Below are 25,142 nucleotides of genomic sequence, written 5' to 3'. Positions count from 1 at the left end.
TGGCCATAAATTCATAAGAGTACCACGGAGTGGATATCTCTTCTGAACACCATGTTGCAAGGCATCCCAGACGTGCTCAGTAATGTTCATGCCTGGGGAGTTTCGTGGCCAGCGGAAGGGTTTAAACTCAGAAGGGTGTTCCTGGAACCACTCTCTAGCAATTCTGGATGTGTGAGGTGTCGCATTGTCCTGCTGGAATTGCCCAAATCCGTCGGAACTCACAATGGACATTAATGGATGCAGGTAATCAGACAGGGTGCCTACGTACGTGTCACCTGTCAGAGTCGTATCTAGATTTATCAGGGGTCTCATATCAAGCCAACTGCACACGTCCCATACCATCACCGAGCCTCCACCAGCTTGAGCAGTCCCCTGCTGACATGCAGGATCGATTGACCCATGAGGTGTCTCCACACCGGTCCACGTTCGTACGGTCGGTACAGTTTGAAGCAAGATCTGACCAGACAACATGTTTTCAGCCATAAACAGTACAATGTCGGTGTTGAAGGGCCCAAGTGAGACGTAAAGCTTTGTGACGTGCAGTCATGAAGGGTACACGAATAGGCCTTTGGCTCTGAAAGACCATATCGATGACGTTCCGTGAATGGTTCGCACGCTGACACTTGTTGATGGCCCAGCATTGAAATCTGAAGCAATTTGCGGAAGGGTTGCACTTACATTACGTTGAATAATTCTCTTCAGTCTTCCAGTTGCTGTAGGATCTTTTCCCAGCCGCAGCGATGTCGTACATTTGATGTTTCACCGGATTCCTGATATTTACTGTACACTCATGAAATGGTCGTACGGGAAAATCCCCACTTCATCGCTACCTCGGAGATGCTGAGTCCCATCGCTCGTGCGCCGACCACAACACTAAGTTAAAAGTCACTTGAATCTTCATAACCTGCCATTGTAGCATCAGCAACCGATCTTTCAACTGCGCTTGTCTTATACAGGCGTTGCCGACCGCAGCGCCTCAATCTGCCTGTTCACATATCTGAATAGGCATGCCTGTACTATTTTCTTTGACCCTTCAGTGTATACTGTAATTGTGCCAGGTGTGGGATGTATCGGTAACGTGCTTTGCTACTGAGAGAGTCCACTTGGCAGGAGCTTCTCGGGCAGGTTGTCTGCCAACTTGAGGAGAGGCATCCACCAAGTGGCTGTGGTGTGGGTCGGCGCCAAATATAGTGGTTGGCTAGAGCCTCTCGAAGTGTGTTAAAGTTGTGGTTGTGTGCCAAATGATGCTACCTGACCTAAGGAGATGATGTTTGGTGTCCAAGTCTGTGATGGACGGTTCGCTTTGGACCATGGCTGAACAGAGAAGAATTGTGGCAGACGTCTCTGAGTCCAGTATGAGTCGCTATTGCAATTGCTATTTGAAAGAGACTGGACACTCAACCATTGGATGGACAGTACCTTAGCTGTCACTGCTTGACATTAACATTCTCACTACCACCTGGGACTCGTACTCTGAGGGTAGCATTCAAAGTTAGTTACGTACATAGATACCTTATCCATATCAGAAATCGAGAATCTCGACGGTTTTTGCCTCTTGTTTATATCAATACCAGCATGGTATCAGTCCTGGGAATTCAAAGACTGTCAAGAACTTTTTACGTTTGAAATTTAAATTTTTAGTGTAATTTCGCATTTACTATTGCGATTCCTGAGAAAAATGGGTCTTAGCGTGCGAGCAGACCGACAGCTGGATAACAAATGAAAAAATATTCTTGTTTTCGAAATTATTTCCTTACTTTTTCCGTGAAACATTGTTTCTTGCCATATTTCGTGATTGTAGGTCAACGGGAAGTACACAAAAGGTTTTGATGTGTGATCTTAGGAGGAGCAAAATATGTGACATAAATAGCCGTATCTTTTGATTTCATTGACGTAGAAGCTTAAATCTTTTACACCGCCAAGGGGCCGTAGATCTTAGTATGTGTTATAAATTTTAACCTGATATGTATACCCGTTGCTGTGAAAACGGTTCCCATCATTCGAACAGACAGGCAAATGGACACACAAGTGAACAACAAAGCGATCTAATAAGGGTTCCGTTTCTACCAATTAAGATACAGAACCCTAGAAAAGGTTACTTTCATTCACTTCAGAATTTTATGCGATCAATTAAAAAGGTGTCTGTTTTCTATGGGACCATGAACGCTGTGGGTAATCACTTGTGTAGACTTATTAATGCATTATAGGAAATACTTGAAATGCCTGCGTGTTGGGCAGTTACAGGTTTAACAAATTCCAAATTTATTCAAGTAGTAGAGTATGTCTTCTGACATCCATTTTGCTAAGGTTTTGGTTGATTAAATTATATTGTCGTTTTGGTGGAAGCTTTCACAAAATTTTGATATTTTTATCTTGAATGGGTTTTGTAAACAATGAGGAAGTATTGAATAGGATTGGGGAGAAGAGAAGTATGTGGCACAACTTGAGTAGAAGAAGGGATCGGTTGGTAGGACATGTTCTGAGGCATCAAGGGATCACCAGTTTAGTATTGGAGGGCAGCGTGGAGGGTAAAAATCGTAGAGGGAGACCAAGAGATGAATACACTAAGCAGATTCAGAAGGATGTAGGTTGCAGTAGGTACTGGGAGATGAAGCAGCTTGCACAGGGTAGAGTAGCAAGGAGAGCTGCATCAAACCAGTCTCAGCACTGAAGACCACAACAACAACAACAAACATAATTTGTTACACTTAATCAAGATTTTACCGGGCCAGTACCCTATCACTCTCAGCACTCGCTCCCATTAACGATTAATGAAAACCACCTCAGTTGTATAATCCTACACTTATCATACTACAACTGGTTTCGTTCTAAGAATGTATTTATGTTAACGAGTAGTTATGTTGTTATGTTATATTAACCGGGGACCTAGAAACGACGGAGAGGCTCCGTTCCCGCCGCAGCCGCAGTGAACCACATCTCCACGACGACTACCGCAGTCCACTTCACCCTCCGCCGCCCCACACATAACCCAGAGTTATTGTGCGGTTCGGCCCCCCGCGGACCCCACAGGGAACGTCTCACATCAGACGAGTGTATCCCCTATGTCTGAGTGGTAGAGTAATGGTGGTGTACGCGTACGTGGAGAACTTGTTTGCGCAGCAATTGCCCACATAGTGTAGCTGAGGCGGAATAAGGGGAACCAGCCCACATTTGCAGAGGCAGAAGGAAAACCGCCTAAAAACCACCCACAGACTGACGTTCTCACCGGACCTCGACACAAATCCGCCGAGCAGATTCGTGCCACCTACCGGCGCTCCTTCCCGCCCGGAAAGCCGTGCGTTAGACCGCACGGCCAACCGTTGACGAGTAGTGCTAAACTCATTATATAAATTGTCTGGTTGCCATATGTAATGTTAAAGACTATACCCAGGGAAAATGATCACAAACATTCTACGGACTAACCGGCCGGCGGAAGCATGGGAAGCTCACATGGCATGTTTAGGACAGTACACCGGTCGGCAGAATGTCTGTGACGTTTCTGGATTAAGCCTTCAACATTACACACAACCAGACCATTTACATTATGAATTTAGCACAACTCGACAACCTCTAGATGTTCTCAGAACGAAAGCGCTCGTAGCACAGTAAGTGTGTCATTGTACAGATAAGCTCGTTTTTATTAAAAATTTTCAGCTGTGTTTCTCAACACGTTAAAGATTATTTCTTGTATATTGTCTTGCTGAAGATAGAGACGAGAGTTGTTTTTGGGGGACAAACGGAAGCACATCTAACTACGAAAAAGTTGCGCGATGTTGTAGGTGCATACGTGTAAAATATATCCCCTTGTATATTCGGACAGTTCATTTGAAAATAAAAACTTTGCACTCCAGTATCTGTGTTCACCAGAAATTTCAAGTATAACTCAACTAACAAGGGGAGGCCGCCAATTGTGAAATTCAGATTCGATTCATACTGCGCGTAATAAAAGCTCATGGCCAGAGGTGTAATGTGGCAAAGCACCAAGGTGCACTTCTCAGCCGTTGTCGAGAAAATCGACAGTTAAAAGAAACCGTTGCGGTGAAATAATATCTACGACTAATAATTTTCTCCAGCGTCGTGGCGCAGCGGTAAGCGCTCGGGTTCGTAATCCAAAGGTTGTTGTTGTTGTTGTGGTCTTCAGTCCTGAGACTGGTTTGATGCAGCTCTCCATGCTACTCTATCCTGTGCAAGCTTCTTCATCTCCCAGTACCTACTGCAACCTACATCCTTCTGAATCTGCTTAGTGTATTCATCTCTTGGTCTCCCCCTATGATTTTTACCCTCCACGCTGCCCTCCAATACTAAATTGGTGATCCCTTGATGTCTCAGAACATGTCCTACCAACCGATCCCTTCTTCTGGTCAAGTTGTGCCACAAACTTCTCTTCTCCCCAATCCTATTCAATACTTCCTCATTAGTTATGTGATCTACCCATCTAATCTTCAGCATTCTTCTGTAGCACCACATTTCAAAAGCTTCTATTCTCTTCCTGTCCAAACTATTTACCGTCCATGTTTCACTTCCATACATGGCTACACTCCATACAAATACTTTCAGAAAAAACTTCCTGACACTTAAATCTATACTCGATGTTAACAAATTTCTCTTTTTCAGAAACGCTTTCCTTGCCATTGCCAGTCTACATTTTATATCCTCTCTACTTCGTCCATCATCAGTTATTTTGCTCCCCAAATAGCAAAACTCCTTTACTCATTTCCTAATCTAATACCCTCAGCATCACCCGACTTAACTCGACTACATTCCATTACCCTCGTTTTGCTTTTGTTGATGTTCATCTTATATCCTCCCTTCAAGACACCATCCATTCCGTTAAACTGCTCTTCCAAGTCCTTTGCTGTCTCTGACAGAATTACAATGTCATCGGCGAACCTCAAAGTTTTTATTTCTTCTCCATGGATTTTAATACCTACTCCAAATTTTTCTTTTGTTTCCTTTACTGCTTGCTCAATATAGAGATTGAATAACATCGGGGAGAGGCTACAACCCTGTCTTACTCCCTTCCCAACCACTGCTTCCCTTTCATGTCCCTCAACTCTTATAACTGCCATCTGGTTTCTGTACAAGTTGTAAATAGTCTTTCGCTCCCTGTATTTTACCCCTGCCACCTTTAGAATTTGAAAGAGAGTATTAGCCGGATCGAATCTCGCGCCATGCAATTTTTTTTTCTAATTAGTTTTTTGTAATTCAAATATATATATATATATATATATATATATATATATATATACTATTAATGAATTGCTTATGCATATTGGTGAAGGCGGATCGCTCTCCAGTTGTACCGCCTCCATTTTTCCGTTTGTTTAACAGGGTGTACCAAAGCTCTCTCGCCCGCACTGACTTTCGACGATGTTAGTAAGTTGCGCTAGGGACCGCATCTACCTTCTTTCGAAGTTAGCAGGCAACTACGCTAGTTATGCGGCGGCTCGTTTCGGCCGATTCAACGTCTGTTCTTCAAGTGCAACGAGCGAGTAACGGAGTTTATATTTCATACCTGCCACAGCAAATTTGTGTTCGCGGGGTCTCTATTCTAATTCGAACGTTTGACATACGCTATACGTATTCGTTTCGTAATATCGTTTCTACGTCTTCCGTTAACTATACGTGGTTAACATTACGAAGACAATTAATAACATTTGTGACATACAACTTTGTATACGGAAAACATAATGATGTTCGAAGTCGCCAGTTTTTCCACGACAAACGACTTTCTACAACTTACTATATGCATAATTGTTGCAACTGATTGCCGGGAATTATATATATATATATATATATGTATATATATATATATATATATATATTTGAATTACAAAAAACAAATACTAAAAAAAAAAGGTTGCATCGCGCGAGATTCGATCCGGCGACCTTCGGATTACGAACCCGTGCGCTTACCGCTGCACCACGACGCTGTAGGAAGTTGTTAATCGTAGAGTATTTCACCTCAACGGTTTCTTTTAACTGTCGATTTTCTCGACAACGGCTGAGAAGTGCATCTTGGTGCTTTGCCACGTTACACATCTGTCCATGAGCTTTTATTATGCGCAGTATGAATCGAATCTGAATTTCACAATTGGCGGCCTCCCCTTGTAAGCGTAACGAGCTTGATGTGGGTTCGGCGGAAATCTTTTAAAGAGATTTGGGTGTGTGTCTGACGGGTGTTACATTTTACATGAATGGAACGTTTGTAACATATTCTTGATTTATGGAGGGCACAGGAAACGAATCGAGCGTATCTGTTAGGAAGACTAGATTTGTACAAGAATTTACGAATCGGGATACGGCAGAGGACTGAAGTTGACCTAAAGGAGCTGAAAACAAAAAGTTGCAACTGAGATATCTAACTCCATTACACCGAAGACAAGGCAGGCGTTGAGGATCCGTCGTGACGGAAGCGCAGCCACTGTCCAGACGTCCAGAAGATGGATCATACCTGGGTGTAAGACGTATACAACTTGTAGAATGACGTCCCAAACGTGATCGATGGGTTAGCTTACGTGCCTTGCAGAGCAACACAAACACCCATATCCATTGAGTGTTTCTCAAACTCTTGTTGCAAAATACGGCACAGAAACAATAGTGTAATACAAAGTCTTGCTAAAGGTATGTCTCTCACCGTTGACAGATGATGCAGACTTGTAAATGACCCCACTTCGTCTCCAACACAAAATGCCCCCACTTTAGGTCAAAATGTTGGCATGTTATAACGGAGTGCATATTCCTCTTTTCGATGAAACGGTGACATGTGAACGGTGTGTGTCGAGTAATACAGCGACTTATCACTCCGAGTTTCGAACGCCGAATTTCGGTCTTAATAAACTCACGCTAATCTTCGTCCCTTGTGGCACATAATGGGCAGAGGCACACGTGTGGGTCCGTGTGTACCGCAATCCATAGCAACGATGATATGGGTGCTGTTTTCTACCATCGTTTTGGTGAGTGGTTTCCCGCACTGTGGGTCAACTATTCACAGCTACAATCGGCAGTAAATGTCTGTGGCGCTTGTCATCAACACCATGTTATCTTCGTGCATTAATTCTGGTGGTGGCGGGTTTCTTGAATCGAGGCAGTCACAGCACCTCGACACCTCGACACGCGAAAGGCCAAGTATCTGCACAGTCTCTGAGTGGCCAGCACCCCCTATCTGGTCGATACAACATATGTTGATATCACCCTTCATGCCCCGTCTGCGATCAAATGTTGTGCTGGCGACGGGAAAAAGTCTGACTATATCTCAGTAGTGTAACGCGCAGAACTATTCCATCCGCATTGCCGTCAAGACAGCTCTTTCACCAACTCAGCTAACTCATTTTTCTTTCCTGACTGAATTTTGGCAGAGGGACTGAATCCCCCACAATCAGTGTAAGAATTTTTGGTGGTCCTATTTGAAGGATATACAGGATGTAAGGAGGTGTTCCTGGGATTTGAGAAGGGCTGGGAATTTAATTAGCTCGTAAAGGAAGCTTGAGGAAGGCGGTACGCGGATCCGGAATGCGAACGGATAAGCGAGACGCTTCGCTGTGGGCTACGAAAGCGCTGAATAATAGGTGCACTGGAGAGGAAGTAATTGCCGAAATTCCGAGCTCGTGACTTCCCACGCGGTCCAGTTCTATTAAGGTGACCACTGCCTATGTTTGACGTCACTGTGCAATAACCACTAACAGGCGGCAGGTTCCAGCACTAGGAGAGGAAGGTATATAAAGTGTGCCCGGAGGAAGGGGGGACGCGGAAAAACTGAGCAGTCGATCTAATGCGGAAACGGAGCGATCGCTGGGCAGATGCGCGGGGGCAAATAGATATGCAACTTTTGAGTAACTAATCGCCCACATCAACCATGGGGCTACCAACAAAAGCTCCTCAACTCTCTTTCTGCGAACGTTGCTGCTTCTGGACTTACACAGCAGGTGCCTGGATCATGCACCCATGCTGACTGCTGCTCATCATCGAGGAAGGATGGAACTTGTATTCCAATACCCAACTGGACATCAACAGAGTGGCGAGAGGTGGCCTTTCTAAATGAATCATGTTTTATGCGACACCATACAGATGTGTGTTAGCGTGTACAGCCTTGCAACAATTGTCGGAAGGCTCCAGACTGTAGGATGGATCGGTATGGTCTGGGAAATGTTTTCGTGGCATTATCTGGGTGACCTCGCCATTCTGGAAAGCACAATGGATCAAAATAAGTATGCATCTTCCAGCAGTACAATGCAACGAGTCACACTGCTCTCAGTGTACATGCGCAATAAGAAGAGCACCGAGATAAGTTTGCCGTACTCCCCTGGTCGGCAGAGTCCGTGAATTTGAACCCAATCGAGAATCTGTGGGATTACCTCGACCGATCTTTTCACGTAATAGATCCGCAACAGCAAAATAGTGCAGATGGGCATGGCACTGGAGTTAGTGTGGCTCCACATCCCTCTGGGTACCTTCCAGAACCTCATTTACTCTCTTTCTGCACGTTCTCGCTGCAAAAGGTGATTGTTCAGCCTGTTGACCTGTGGCCATATGAATGTGGCTGGACGGCGTGTATCAGCACTACCTACAGTCGAGATACTACAAGTTGGTGATAATACAGAGTTACAGCAGAAATGACGATGTTGTAGGGGAGATGATGATTTCCGTTTATCGGGGTACTTTGGAGTGGTTGTGGTGGTTATTTTACGTATTGGTACTGATATGTTATGAAAAGTTGGAGTTAGTGTTATTCTGGCTGCTTCACAACTGGAAAATTATGTACGTCAGTGACTTAGTTGTGGCACTTTTCGCAGTTAGTTTGCCCGACACGATGTTTTTATATTAAAGGACACCACTAAACACACACCAGAGAAATGGCTAAGTTAGTTTTGTTATTGAGGCTGATATTTTGATAATTAATTCTGCTTTAATGATAATGCAACATTGAGGAGATTCTCTCAATGCCCGTTAAGCGGAGATCAAAATAATTTACTGAAGTTACTTAACTTATATGTAATTCAATACTGGAAAACTGATTACTTTTACTGTTTCAAAGGAAGAACCGCTTATCAAGAGAATTCTCCTACATTTACATTTATTTTTACTTGTTAAAATAAGCAAATATTAAGATATTTATTACGACTCTGGGCCGTTATCATTTAATACAATGGCGCTGACCTCTGCATTAACGTTCCCCCATAAAATTTGCATAAAGACAATAATTTTGCAGCTTCATGAATACAGGAGCTGGAACATATAAAATTGTACCACATTTTGATGTAATATTTGATTAAATTTGGGCTAAATATTACATCAAATTTACACGTTTTCGTGCCTCGTCTAAAATGGCTTCTTATACTCCGCAGAAAAAAAGGGAAGAGAGAGCGAGCCTTTTGCAAAAGAAACAGAGATTTCAATTATATTCGCAGATCATATTAATTGATTACAGGATCTTTGTGATTTTTCTGCGACAATATTTATTTCGATAGGACGTCAGTTCTGGCATATTTGCGAAGTTATTCAATATCATTTTTATCACGTTATGTGGCGTACCGCCATGTGGTGATAATCTTGATTAGCAGATAATGCTGGTCTCATCATGTTTGTACTTAACTCTTTCATCATGTTTATACCTATCTCTCTCGTTTTTGTTGTTGCACCTGTTCTTCTATATAAAAGAATACATACCACATCCCACTGCGATTGTGAGTCTTGTTACATCAAAAATTAATGGAAAGGTGGCTTGAGGCAAAAGCTTGGGTAAGCTGAAGTAAGATGCCACATGCAACAGGAAAATGTTCACTTATGTCGCCCGAACATAACGCCTAGGAACTGCATATGGCGCCAGTCTAAATATGATGTCTGAGCAGACTGTTGCAGAGACTGGTGTAGAGAACGTGGAGGCATGTAGCGAGTTAACGTAATCTGAACGTGATATCATAACAGACGCAAGGCATTTGGGTCGCAGTATACCGATATGCTGGTTATGTGAACTACGATTTCTGGGTCAACAGATGACATAGTAACTACATCGATTGAAAACTTCTCCACGACTTAATCTGGCTTTGTGTGAAATAACTATTTGTAAACGCTTGTATTACAGAACCTAATAATTACAAATACAGAATTATTACATATTATGTAGATATCAACAGAAAGGATGAAAAAAGTAAACATACAGTGGGCAATGAAGTACCTTGGTTTATCCAGAATTTATAGAATTAGAAAATGTCAGAATTATTGCTACGACATTATAAGAGGGAATTATTAAAGCGCACGGGGATTTTCACATTCGGCAAGAATTTTCCAGAAAATAAAATTTTATATCTGGAATAATTAATGAACTAACAAGTTATTGTAGTAAAAGTATCTATTTCCAGTAACAGAAAAGTCAGGACCACTAAAATTTATCACTGGATTTTGTGAGGAACTAAATTTTATGATTGTAACATTGTGGAACAGGAAAATGTTGAATGCAAATAACTTTTGAAATATTAAGTTTTCGGAACGTGTACAACACTAGCTAGAAAGAAAAGAATGAGATTTTCAAATTAACCATGTCAGCATTAAGACAATTGATAGTAACATTGAATTTTGATATGCACATTGTTTGCAGGAATTGTGAATTATGGATATTTCTTTAAATAATGAACTAAATATACAACACTATCGCCACCATCAGACTAGAAATTACATTTTGAATAATAAAATTTTGCGAAGTACTGGATGCGTAATATTTTTCCATTTTGTCTCCACAAGCTAGATTAATTATGTGTATGATGGAAAAAAGAAAAAAAAATGAAAGAAAATAATTATTAATGAGTAGAATTGTAGCAAGTGCAGCTATCCTATATTGCTACATCTCAAATAAAAAGATTGTATCACCCAGTTTCTGAAATTCTGAGTTACAAGCTTTTCCCTGTTGCTCTGAATGGGTAGGAAAACCTATAACAGTAGAAGGCCTCGTACACTCGAATACGCCAGTGTCCAACCGCATGCCGCAGTGTTTGGTTTCCGTCTTCCACATCTGAGCGCAAGGTGAAAATTGTCAAGCTTTCCCAATCAGCGAGTCGCGACATTTTAAAACGTAACATAGTACTGTGGAGTGTGTTACGTAATTCTGTTTTATCTAGAGCTGTGATCTCTAAAACTTTATAATCAATTACTAGAACGTCTGTGATAGTAAGGCAGCGAGAAACTGGGAGTGGTAGTGACAAACCCAAAAAAAGGAAATATGTATATAGCTCAACATTGTTAATGGTACAACAAAAACCAAAGAATCAACTTAGTACAGTTTCCGTGCAGATAGATAAAGAATACAGAATAAAAGGAGTGCATTAAAACAGACAATTAGAAAGTTACTACAATTATTAAATAAAAGATATATAAATTTAATAAGGCCTGTAGTCTTCTTTACATATAAAGGGAAATGTCCTGGCTGATTCATTGACTCACCTTCGCCCAGCCCAAAACGCTAAGGATACCATTTAAATTTGGAGAGGGTATTGATATCATACTGTTGACTAGTTTAAGAGGGGATTTTTCGAAATTCCACCCCTGAATGGGTGAAATAGGGAATGATTGGTTTTTTGGAAATATTTCGCTATTAAAGCAATTTTGAAGATTGAACTACGAAATTTGGTATTTTGTTTCTGGGTCAAAAATAAAAAATACATATTTTAGCATTTTTAAAAATTCAGTCACTAATTATTAAACATAAATGTTTATTAATGAAGTACCAAAGCAATTTCAGCGCTGCATCTACCGAAAAGAGTTTTTTACTTTTCGATATAAATTTTAAAAGAATACCTATTTCAGTGATTTTGGAAGTAGGGGAGGACAAATTTTATAAAAATATTTCATTATGAAACCATTTTTAGGGCTGAGTCTATGAAAATTTGTCTCTGACTTCTCCGTTGGAAATTAAAAAATGTGTGTTTCAGTGTGTCTCGAAGTCTGAAATAGGGGATAAAATTTTTTACGAAAATATTTCGTTGCATTAATTCATTTTTAAAGTTAAATCTATAAAAATTTATCCTTGACTTCTCGATCAGAAATTAAAAAAATATGGTAGAGGGTGAAAGTTTCAGTGGAAATACCATCAAAAGACAGGATTAACAGAATCCTCCGACTCCTGCTACGAGAATAGCTTTTTGGTGAGAAGTACATGCATAAATGACAATATTTCTGCTGCCATAATTAGCGTGAAAAGTTTAGAAGGTGTTGCAATTTGTTAACTAAATCAAAAAGAGCTATTTAACACACATGACGACAAATCGGCTTTGTCAGAATTGCGTATAGAAAGAAACGGCTCTTTCATACATTAACTTTTCAGTAGGCTTAATATATGTTCATAAGACTAATTTTGTTGTAATTACTACACAAACGCGAGCGAAGCAGCGGGCGCTAAGCTAGTATAAAATGAAACAATCATTAACTATACATAAAAACATTTCCTAAGCCCCAATTACAATAAAAAGTAGCGGAACGCCACGTGTAATAACTTATGGACATAAAGTCACCAGTCCAATGATAACATGAAATGAAACAGTTTTCTTTATTCTAGCAGAGGAGCTGCAGTAGTTTATTAATTAGATTGGGAACACCACCAAAGGCAGACAGTTCTGCAACAACCCGGACAAACTGAAAGACGCTTGACAATTTAAACAATAGTTAGCCGAGGTCCAGAAGTCACGGTGGTAAAAATGGCTCTGAGCACTATGGGACTTAACATTTGTGGTTATCAGTCCCCTAGAACGTAGAACTACTTAAACCTAACTACCCTAAGGACATCACACACATCCACACCAGAGACAGGATTCGAACCTGCGACCGTAGCGGCCGCGCGGTTCCAGACTGAAGCACCTAGAACCGCCCGGCCACCCTGGCCGGCCCACGGTGGTAAACCGAAAGTTCAAAACATTTGCTTCAAAGTGTCCTTATCAACTTATTTTTCTTTGCGGTTCGAATTGCTGTGTGTTGAAGGAAGGAAGGAAGGCGCAGCTCGTTGTACAGTCAGATAGCAACAGTCTGCGTCTAGCGCTAGCCTCCCCACATGTTTGGGCTGGGGAATCTTGAGCTGCAGTGTGCGCAGTGAGCCTCCTTCAACGGTGCCTCAATTGCCAGAAGAAAAAACAAAGTATCAGTCGTCGCCTCCAAACACAAGGCAAATACTGCTCTTTCTTATTGGCACCACTTGGAATGACGGAAGCTAGTCGGCGTCGAAGCCTATCCGAAGAGCACTCACTGATTACGAGAGTCCGCCAAGACTGCAGAGGCAAAGCTCTTAATCCAGTAGTCGGGGCCTGCTGCGCCCTCTAGCTGAACGCCATGGTAATCGTCGCCCGGCAAGGAGGCTCAGAGGGAAGGCCTCTATCGATAATCTCCGATGAGTCAATTAGTGGCTCGGTCTGCAGAAGTCAACGGCTGCAACGGCGGACATTTGCGAATTCTCCTTGGTGGTAAATCGTTCGATGCTAATGACCCGGAAAAGTGCTTACCTTCATGTTCCTTTAAGTATACATTACGTTTGATCCGCATCCATGTATACTCGGCCTAAGTAGACACTGTCCTAAAGACTTTTACTTTTGTGATGGAGAGACTCAAAGAAGGGTTTTCCCTTTCTAAGTAAATGGAGCTAAAGTCAACTGTGTCTTGAGTAAATAAGTTTATAGTATTTGTCAAATAGTGGTTCAAAATCATTGCTACATTACCGTTGTTCAGGTGACTGAGATGCTCTCACCTATGGGTTACATGCAACCCGCAACCCCTTCAAAAACGACGCGCGAAATTTTCATTTTCTCTCTCCCACTACACACGAACTGTTTGTCCTACAGAACTGGTGAACAGGACCTTTTTGTGGGAAGATTGATGAAGCTACGTTTTGTACTGGGATACGTTTTCGCTAGAGTTTGCGGCTTTCCACTTATTCAAGAAAAACGTAGAAAAGTGACCTTCAAATGCGTTTTTGTTGTAGAACTCTAAAACCGTGACCTTCAGCGAAAACTATTCCAAGTATAAAATTTAACTGCGATTAATAAGTTGCCCATAGAGAGATTGTGAAAATCTCGTGCATGGTTTTTTAAGGCATTGCGGATTGCACAAAATCACAATGTATGTTACATATATGTGAAAAAGAAGCTTAAAAAATGAGGATGCAGCATATTGTAGTGCTTGGGGTCATACATTTCATTACTGCTTCAGACGTCGTGTTAACGTCAATTGTTCCTGCAACAGTTCAGAGCGCTCCCTCCGAATATTCAGTCAAGACCAATCTTCTTATTCTGAACGGTAACACTCTTGCAGGATATTCCATTGTAGTTGTCGAGCCTCTTGGTATGTCGCAGAGTTGAGACAATCCGCTCACACTACACGCTGTTGTGATTCCGTAGATTTTTCCGGTGTCTTATATGTTTATGCTCTTCACGGGTATGCTGCCCGATTTGATCGTCTTCACTAAACGATAATTCGGCGATCCATCTGGGCGCCATGTTCATTTGCGACCTCTGAGTACACAATTACTCATTGTAAGGCATTTCATGATTTTCGCTGCAGTGTTTTATCGCTGATGCTATAATCAATACAGGTCTTTCTCCCGTATAACAAACTGATTTCATTAGTAAATATGGCACATTCACAATAACACGCGACAGCCCACAATGCGCTGACGACAAATGCGTCACGGCCAGGATACATGACAAGTGGCTTCTTCCGCAGGTAATCAAGATGCTCGTCATCGTGGTCGCCCTTTTCGCTCTCTGCTGGCTGCCATTGCAGACGTACAACGTACTGCAAGACGTATTCCCGTACATCAACGAGTAAGTATTTATTAGATGTATGTTACTGTTTCTTATGGAATAGAACTTTGCCATTGCTATTCACAGCACAACTTAAGATTTCTATTTCGAATAGTATCGCGTGTAATCTGCCTTTAACATCTCGTGGTTTGGATTCACAGTCACGTAAAACTTTCTAAAAGACATCATAATAGCCACTGACTGTAGAAACACGACTCTCAAGAACAAAAAAAAAAGCATCTATTAGGCGCACCACGAATGTAGCGGTGTGGACATGTTGGGAATGTGTCTCTCACGGGGAGCGTGCAAGGGGTAAGTCCCTGCAGGCGCACTATTCTCTGTGCCCTCGGTGGCTCAGATTGGGATGTTCTTCAAGGTGCAATATGAATCCCTTGCACTGCCACGAGATCGTGGCGGGGTGGAACTCATCCACGTGCCAACTTGTGTCAAGGCACTTTACGTCAGCTCCCAACTAAAACTTTGGCATCGTTGCCCGCAGAGCCTTACTAGCCTCCTGCTTCACAACTTTGCGCCAGCCTCCTTGTCCGCCCCAGTACTGGTATCGACCATTCCAACCCCCTTTTTTTTTATATCCAACGATTTTTCCTGGAGTTCAGTTATGTCTACCGGTCCTTACCACTTACACGTTTGTACCTCACGAAAACAGTCTCCGAACTGTTACAACAGTGACACCCGTCCAACCCCATCGAACGTAAGTATCCACAGTACGTGTGGCGACACATATGGAAGGCGATCCATGCGCGTTTTCTCGAATCAGACGTTCAATCAGCGTGGTACATCACCTTGAATGGCAAACAAGTTAATCGAGATCGTCTACACCGCATCCATCTCGCCGATTCATCCCTCTGCACCCACTGTTGAGTGGATGACACAGATGTCCACCGGTTCCACTGTGGCGCAGCGTTCAACGTCTGGACACTTGCGCGGCGAATTTTGGCGTTTCTTACTCGACAGACACCAGCTCAGATCGACGTCCACATGCTTTTGTACCCCGGTAAGACTTTCTACCCCTCCGCCAAAACTCACTCTGTGAATTGGATCTGTGGCCACACGATCCGCTATCTTTTTACTTCTGGCGACAAGTCTACGCTAGGTTATTGGACTTAACGAACGACACTGCGTCCTGATACGCAACCCACGCTATAAGCAATATTTTTCCAATTTCTTACGGAGCACCTTCGATGACCTACCTCGTAGCTGGAACGTCCAAGCCCTGAGAAGCTGAAAACTGTATTAACCGAACCGAACTGAATAGATCTGCTACCCACAACCCACGCCTACGCAATGAGAAGACACGTTTGGACGAGCTGGCCTGCTGTAGGCGGAGACACTTCAGGCGCTCCTGTAAGAACTGGTCTTTAACTGCAGGTCGCACGACGACTTTATATAGATAAAATAAAATTAAAAAATAAAATAAAATAAAATAAAAACTTTTCCTTATTTATTCCTCATAATTTTTTCTTAAAGGAAAATGAAATTTGATTTTGGCTCTGAGAAACGTTTCTTTGTTCCAAAAGATTGCTTCTTCGCCATCAAGACGAAGGAGACTAAATTTTGATTACTGGAAGGGGAAACCAGAATAATCGGAGCATAAAAAAAGATAGATAGAGCGTCTGCCATGTAAACAGGAGATCCCGGGTTCGAGACCCGGTAGGGGAACACATTTTCAACATGTCCCCAATGAATTATATCAACGCCTGGTTGCAGCTAGGGTGTCCATTTAATTATCATTAAAAAAAACAAGAGTTATACAAATTTGTCGCAAGATTAAGATCGACGAATTTGCTAAATTTCTAACTTTCGCGGCTGGTAGACGAATATGGGACGCTGCAGCTCAATTTCACCGCGAAATTGGAAATGGGTCATACCGATACGAGGGCATAAAGTCTTTGCGAATTTCATTCCGTGTACTCAGGTAGACATTACCTTTGCTTCGCCGACACTCGCGTGAACAGTATACACACATGTCAGCTTTGGAGAGAAGAGAGGACGTGTAGTCGGGGTCAATAAAGTCAATTGCAGTAATTCGACAATCGCTCGACGTTTGAAAAGGAGTGATGCCTCTAATTCGACGATGTTGGCATGAACGAGTGAACTGTGGCCGAACACAGCGTCGATAAGGAAGTGGTCGACCTAGACAGACGACACAGCGTGAGGACCGAGCAATCACCTGACAGGCACATAGAGCCCCGAAATCATCATTATCAGCGATCCGACTCAAGGACTATTAATGGACGTTTCACAGAAAGGAGATTTAGCTCACGGCGCTCCATGTACAGACCACCACAGACCTCTGTACACCAACAAGCCCGTTTGTAGTGGTTTCGGCCACATTCAGCGCGAAATCTCATTCACGGTAGTGGAACTGCAGCTCGTTTTGTATTATCACGTAATAGGGGAGAGAGTGTGGCAGATATGATACGCGAGTTGAGATGGAAGTCATTAAAGTAAAGACGTTTTTCGTCGCGGCGAGATCTATTTACGAAATTTCAGTCACCAACTTTCTCTTCCAAATGCGAAAATATTTTGTTGAGCCCAAACTACATAGGTAGGAACGATCATCAAAATAAAATAAAAGAAATCAGAGCTCTAACAGAAAGGTTTAGGTGTTCGTTTTTCCCGCGCGCTGTTCGGGAGTGGAATGGTAGAGAGACAGTATGATTGTGGTTCGATGAACCCTCTGCCAAGCACTTAAATGTTAATTGCAGAGTAATCATGTAGATGTAGATTGTTGACTCTCGTTTTGAACTGAGCACCGATGACCAGCGAAGACCTGTCTGGGAATACCATGAGCAATGGTGAGCCGCCAACCAGACTTTCGCCCTCCATATGGTCCAACGTCCAAGAGGGACAGTCTGGGGTACCATTTCATTTCATAGCAGGACACCTTTGGCTGTGATCCGCGATACTCTCACAGCACAGCAGTACGTCGACGATATTCTACGCCCCGGTTGGTTTCCCTTCGTGGCAATCCATCCTGAGCTTATATTTCAGCAAGACAATACCTGCTCGGAGATAGCGAGATTTTTTTACTGCTTATCTTCGTGCTTGCCGAACGATTCATTGCCCACCAAAATCGCCGGATCACTCTCCAATTTGAAAAGCTTGGAGTACAGTACGTAGGGCTCTCCAACCATCTCTGTATTTTGACGATCTAACTCTCTAATTGCACACAATTGGGCACGAAATCCCTCAGAAGGACATCCAAAAACTCCATCAGTGATTACCAAGCCATACAACTGTTTGCAACAGGGCCAGAGGTGGAGCAACGCGTTGTTGAATTGCCAACTTGTGAGGGTCTTTCTCTTGAATAAATCATCCAATCTTTCCGAAATTTTAATCATTTATTTGTCTGTACATGTACCTATTTCCGTCCCATTTAGACAATTCCTTCGTGGGTCCTCGTTTTCATGCGTTAGAGTGTATTTGTTTTCACTGTTGTAGTTTCAGCCTTTAGACCATTATGAAGTGATATATATCAAAGGAATGTGCTTTGGCACAGGTCAGACTCTACAAATCTTCTGAAGTGTACACATGTCCTCGTCGCTTCTGTGCCCTTTAACATTGTTATCGTCTGTAACATAAATCGCTACAGAACAGTGTACAACGACAGTTGATTGTTGAGATTTACGTATTTACTTTACAGATGGTAACTTTCTTAAGAGGCTCAGATAAGACGGAGACATGTGTGCATCTAGGAAGGTTTATAAAGTTTGACGTGTGACAAACGACAGTCTTTTACTGTGTATTGTTTGATAATGACCTTAAGGCTCAAATTGATGTAGTGAAAATAAATAATTTATACAGTCAGTGGTGACGGTGATGTCTTTGAAAAATTAACCTATAAATGTATAAGCACTTCTGTATTCAGAATTTCTGTTATTACTTTACAGCAAGTTAAAACACTCATAGACTTTCCGATAGTCAAAAGAATCAATCCAGCATTGTTAATTTGAGTGGAAGAACGTTTGGTACTTACACTTTCAGGCATACATCTTAATCTGTACTGCTGCTGAAGTGACTACACTTGTATTACAGATAACCACAGCATTCCCCTACAACACAGGAGAACTTTAAGACAGTGGTGGACATAACTTGACAGATGTCTATGAGTTTTTTACTCTCTTTTCTCTGTGTATAGCTATAAAATTCGACGTTTTTTGTGGTCGTTGTTAACTGTTTTCTTTCCTGTTATAGTCTTGTGGTGATGTGCTGTGACATTTGTGGCCACTAGAGATATTTTGTAGCCTTCCTGTTTCACTGACTATACAGCTAATCGGACCTGCGTCTGTCTAGTAGTTTGTAGAATAACATCATTGTTTTAAAACAGTACAGAATTTTATGGTGAAAATGTACAACGAAACTACATAGATAACTTTAGTAGGACACAGAATAAATCGGACGCAATAAGGATAGATGAAAGTACCTACGAAGATTTCAACTAACCAAGCTAAATTACTAAAGTCAAAACTACATGCGTCCTCCAACATAACCGGACAATAAACCACTTTGTTAACAGGATACAATAGATTCAACTGCGTGCACTGGTAAAATATCTAGTACAACTACAAGAAAATCACTCTCCCTGGCGTCGACAGTTTTCTTTCCTTTGGGGGAATAAAGCATCTGTTAAGTAGGATTCAGAGGGCCAAGTGTATCACTCTCCAGTCCTCCTACAGAGGAAAATTCCTTGGCAGTAGAGGAAATACAGCTTAGACCCTCCTCATAACTGTCACACTTGCTGACGGTATACCTACAGCAGCAGATGTAAAAGAAAGGCCACGGACAACTGTTGGCGAAAGAATGATAAGAAGTGGTGTGTTAGCCAGAAGCTGGATAGCATTTGGTGCCAATAGCTGGAAATCACTCATGCGGTTACAAATATAAACAGACACGAAAGCGAGTTGCTTACTGAAGGTAGCCAATCACAGCGAAAAAGAGCATCTTGAAACAATAGCCACTACAAAGGGCGAGGCGATGTCACCACACAAGGGCTGGTCTTTGTTGTGAGCGACAAATGTTCTGGACAGAGATAGAACTAGTGCTGCATTTTCAGACAGAGGAGATTCGTCATTGAGTAGTCATCCTGTCGTCTTCTCTGTGTCCATCGAAATCTGCAGCACGGTTACGACACAGGGGCTGCGCCGAGCCGCAGAATGATGCAGTGTCGCCAGCAGCGGCCATGGGCTTCAGTCTGGGCTGCACACACATTCTTCAGCACTGAGTTCCTGGAGGGACTCCAGCCCCCAGTACTGTCAGCCTGTCGCTGTCGTCTGCTGCCACCAACACTGAGTTCCGACGGGGACTCGATGCCAAAGAGCCAGCCGCCATCCGACTACTACTAAGGGGCAGTGGGTCGAATCCAGAGCACAGTAGTCTCCACAGCCCACTGTGGTGAATGCACGCAGGCCAGAGGAGGTCGTCCAGACGGGCCACCACTATCGCCGAGGGAAGCAGTGCGCCGCTGACATCACGGCCATCTGTCCACGGGACTACCGTCAGCACTGCAGGGCGCCGACGAAACATTCCACGCAAACGCCCCACACCTACATTCTTGCTGGCCTGCATAAACGAGGAGAGGCATATTTGCCTCACTCAGCCGGAAATCAATAGCTACCAAAGCTAATAAAGACGTTGTTTCCAGTCAACAGCTTTTGCATGGGACACTTGAACACCACTTGCCCACTGGACACTTCAGAGTGCTTTTAGGGGTGCCTAAGCGGAGGGTGTGTTTCAAAAATGGCTCTGAGCACTATGGGACTTAACATCTTAGGTAATCAGTCCCCTAGAACTTAGAACTACTTAAACCTAACTGATGATGATGAGCGTTTGGCGTCATTGGCCGGGAGGCCCCCCGCGGGGCAGGTCCGGCCGCCATATCGCAGGTCTTATTACATTCGGCACCACATTGGGCGACCTGCACGCCGGATGGGGATGAAATGATGATGAACACAACACAACACCCAGTCCCTGAGCGGAGAAAATCTCCGACCCAGCCGGGAATCGAACCCGGGCCCAGAGGACGGCAATCCGTCACGCTGACCACTCAGCTACTGGGGCGGACTTAAACCTAACTAACCTAAGGACATCACACACATCCACGCCCGAGGCAGGATTCGAACCTGCGACCGTAGCAGTCCCACGGTTCCGGACTGCAGCGCCTAGAACCGCAAGACCACCGCGGCCGGTGGAGGGTGTGTTTCTTTTTTCTTCCTCTCTCTTGTGTCGCGACAGTATTGAGACCAAAGTACAGAAGTCGTGCTTATTCGAAATTTAATTTAGTAAAAATAGTGGAACCGGTAGAGTTATCACAATTTAAAGAAACGCTGGGATGAGTGGTTAATGTCTATTCGTTGTACAGAATGTAATTTACTTGGGTATTCTGTCCCATGTGCCAAATGAGTAGGGGTAGTCTTTTGCACGTCTAAACGTTTCTACATGCAGCCAGACAGTGTAGAAAGGCAAGATAGTGCACTATTAAACAGAAGAACAAGGTGAATTCCAGCAGTGCTAGTGCTGAATTTTTATTTTTTTGTTGTGAAAATTATTACACTACTGGCCATTAAAATTGCTACTTCACGAAGATGACGTGCTACAGAAGCGAAATTTAACCGACAGGTAGAAGATGCTGTGATATGCAAGTGATTAGCTTTTCGGAGCATTCACACAAGGTTGGCGTCGGTGGTGACACCTAAAATGTGCTGACATGAGGAAAGTTTCCAACGGATTTCTCATGCACAAACAGCAGTTGACCTGCGTTGCCTGGTGAAACGTTGTTGTGATGCCTCGTGTAAGGAGGAGAAATGCGTATCATCACGTTTCCGACATTGGTAAAGGTCGGATTGTAGCCTATCGCGATTGCGGTTTATCGTATCGCGACACTGCTGCTTGCGTTGGTCTAGATCCAATGACTGTTAGCAGAATATGGAATCGGTGGGTTCAGGAAGGTAATACGGAACGCCGTGCTGGATACCAACGGCCTCGTATCACTAACAGTCGAAATGACAGGCATCTTATCCGCATGGCTGTAACGGATCGTGCACCCACGTCTCGATCCCTGAGTCAACAGATGGGGACATTTGCAAGACAACAACCATCTGCACGAACAGTTCGACGACGTTTGCAGCAGCATGGACTATCGCAGTCCGGAACCGCGTGACTGCTACGGTCGCAGGTTCGAATCCTGCCTCGGGCATGGATATGTGTGATGTCCTTAGGTTAGTTAGGTTTAAGTAGTTCTAAGTTCTAGGGGACTGATGACCATAGTAGTTAAGTCCCATACTGCTCAGAGCCATTTGAAAAAGCATGGACTATCAGCTCGGAGACCATAGCTGTGGTTACCCTTGACCACTGACAGGAGCGCTTGCGATGGTGTACTCAACGACGAACCTGGGTACACGAATGGCAAAACATAATTTTCTCGGATGAATCCAGGTTCCATTTACAGCATCATGATGGTCGCATCCGTGTTTGGTGATATCGCGGTGAATGCACATTGGAAGTGTGTATTCGTTATCGCCATACTGGCGTATCACACGGCATGATGGTACGGGGTGCCATTGGTTACGCGTCTCGGTCACCTCTTGTTCGCACTGACGGCACTTTGAAGAGTGGACGTTACATTTCAGATCTGTTACGACCCGTGGCTCTACCCTTCATTCGATCCCTGCGAAACCCTACATTTCAGCAGGATAACGCACTACCGCATGTTGCAGGTCCTGTACGGGCCTTTCTGAACACATACATTGTTGACTGCTGCCCTGGGCAGCACATTCGCCAGATCTCTCACCAATTGAAAACGTCTGGTCAATGGTGGCCGAGAAACTGGTTCGTCACAATACGCCAGTCATTACTCTTGATGAACCGTGGTATCGCGTTAAAGCTGCATGGGCAGCTGTACCTGTACACGCCATCCAAGCTCTGTTTTACTCAATGCCCAGGCGTATCAATGCCGTTATTACGGCCAGAAGTGGTTGTTCTGGGTACTGATTTCTCAGGATCTATGCACCCAAACTGCGTGAAAATGTAATTACATGTCAGTTCTAGTATAATACATTTGTCCAATGAATACCCGTTTATGATCTGCATTTCTTCTTGGTGTAGCAATTTTAATGGCCAGTAGTGTATTTTAAAATGAATACCGGGGAGGCAAAAGCAAAATCAGCAACACGGGTGTCACCAGAGATCGAGCTACAGAATCGTTAGAACACCAGGTTTTTCAACTGAGGACAGATGAGATAGCATTACGTAATAGTTTAGCAGAGAAAAGAGGAGAAGCAGAGTTGCTCAAATCACATAGTTTAAGAATGGACCCAGCCCTTACTGACCTGGTTTCACTCTTTTCTGATAGAGAGCCTGAGGATGTGTTAAGATTCTTGGAGGATCTCTGGTCTTCGGATTAGATGATGGGTTGGTGAGGTAGTCAATTGTTGCAGATTGCTAAATTGCATTTGGCGGATGAAGCGAGGTCAGAGGTGCGTTGTACAGAAGCAACGTACGTTGCCAGTACACCTGAACAGCTTAGACAAGGGCGAGAGCAGAGGTGCAGGAAACAAAACGGTGCATGATTTTTTCATGAACTAAAAATGGCTCTGAGCACTATGGGACTTAACATCTATGGTCATCAGTCCCCTAGAACTTAGAACTACTTAAACCTAACTAACCTAAGGACAGCACACAACACCCAGCCATCACGAGGCAGAGAAAATCCCTGACCCCGCCGGGAATCGAACCCGGGAACCCGGGCGTGGGAAGCGAGAACGCTACCGCACGACCACGAGATGCGGGCTTTTTCATGAACTCCTGAGTGTGGTGTCTAGGAGGTGTAGTCAACTCGTTGACGATTTCGCAGATAGAATTAAAAAGTTGAAAGTACGTACATAATAGTTATCACAGAACAAGGTCATGGTTAAAGTGATATTGCAAGAGGCCCAACAACAAGCATTTGAGACGAAACTTCCTGGCAGATTAAAACGGTGTGCCGGACCGAGACTCGAACTCGGGACCTTTGCCTTTCGCGGGAAAGTGCTCTACCAACTCAGCTACCCAAGCACGACTCACGCCCCGTCCTCACAGCTTTAATTCGGCCAGTACCTCGTTCCTACCTTCCAAACTTCACAGAAGCTCTCCTGCAAACCTTGCAGAACCAGCATACCCGGAAGAAAGGATATTGCAAAGACATGGCTTAGCCACAGCCTGGGGGATGTTTCTAGAATGAAATATTCACTCTACAGCGGAGTGTGCGCTGATATGAAACTTCCTGGCAGATTAAAACGGTGTGCCGGAAATTTCATATCAGCGTACTTGCCCGCGAAAGGCAAAGGTCCCGCGTTCGAGTCTCGGTCTGGTACACCGTTTTAATCTGCCAGGAGGTTTCATATTAGCGCACACTCCGCTGTAGAGTGAAAATTTCATTCTAAGCATTTGAGACGTTTTAGTGTGGTTTGGCATTGGAAATGTCGAAGAGGGTGCCCGCTGGGACACCTGAAGATCTTCCCACTGAAGTGAGACAAACACTAGGGTGCAAACAAATTTGATATGCCCACAGGGTTAAAGGATCAGAGGCAAGTGTTCATAACTAACTCAAAGAGTTTTAATTATGGGCGTAAGGGGCATGTTCAGAGGCAATGTTACCAGTCACGGAGGTATAAGGGGAGTAATATCGACCACAGGCGTACTGAAAGGTAGAAGTTGGGGTGGTATTGACTGTGGTGAAGATGTAGGAATAATAGCCGACGAGGCCTTGGGGAAGGGTCAAACGATATCCATTAAACTTAAAGGGAGAGAGGGAACCCGAGAGTCGTCAACGGGACTTCACTGTAAAACTGGATTCAGTAACAACGAATACAGGGCCGCTATGTGTCATAATAGGTGTGACCGATAGAAGGGAGTATAAGATTTTGTTGGACACAGGGACACATGTGTCTGTGGCCTCAAGTGAGGTAGTGGGTAGGTGGCACTGGAATCCACCAAATTAGAAGTTACGTGGAGTAACTGAGAGTGATTACAACCAATAGGACCAGTGATGGTGAATTTTTAGTTGAGGGCAGCTAGGTTCAAACATTATGTGGTAGACATGTCTGATGCAACGAGGGCTACATCTCGATCCTAGGGTTAGAGTTATCTGCCAACATCATGCCATGATTGACCTTCAATGACGTTTATTGGAACATAGTAGGAGAACATTGTGGCTGACAAAGATTGTTGTCAATGTTGATCTGTTAGAGGAATCATCTGTTGTACAGGGCAATACAACTGAAATGCAGACAATGACATTAAGGCCTAATTCGTACAATTGTGCGTATAATGCCGTTGGAAAGACGCTGTGGGCGAATCTAGAGCCAGACT

General features: G+C 43.5%; 1 protein-coding gene across 3 annotated transcripts in view; it reads left to right on the top strand.

Moving 5' to 3' along the window:
• Positions 1 to 25,142, top strand: part of LOC124545370 (prolactin-releasing peptide receptor-like) — an 835,248-nt gene that overhangs the window by 753,894 nt on the left and 56,212 nt on the right. For all 3 annotated transcript variants that reach the window (XR_006967612.1, XM_047124280.1, XM_047124281.1), the window contains one exon: positions 14,695 to 14,795. Coding sequence is in view for 2 of the 3 variants with exons in the window: in XM_047124280.1 (XP_046980236.1) it covers positions 14,695 to 14,795 (101 nt within the window). In the remaining variant the exon portion in view is untranslated. The remainder of the gene's footprint in view (positions 1 to 14,694; positions 14,796 to 25,142) is intronic.

This window comes from Schistocerca americana, chromosome 8 (assembly GCF_021461395.2).
Source record: "Schistocerca americana isolate TAMUIC-IGC-003095 chromosome 8, iqSchAmer2.1, whole genome shotgun sequence".
Classification (NCBI taxonomy): domain Eukaryota; kingdom Metazoa; phylum Arthropoda; class Insecta; order Orthoptera; family Acrididae; genus Schistocerca; species Schistocerca americana.
The sequence above is the reverse complement of the archived record's forward strand: the minus strand, read 5'-3'. Positions and strand labels throughout refer to the sequence as shown.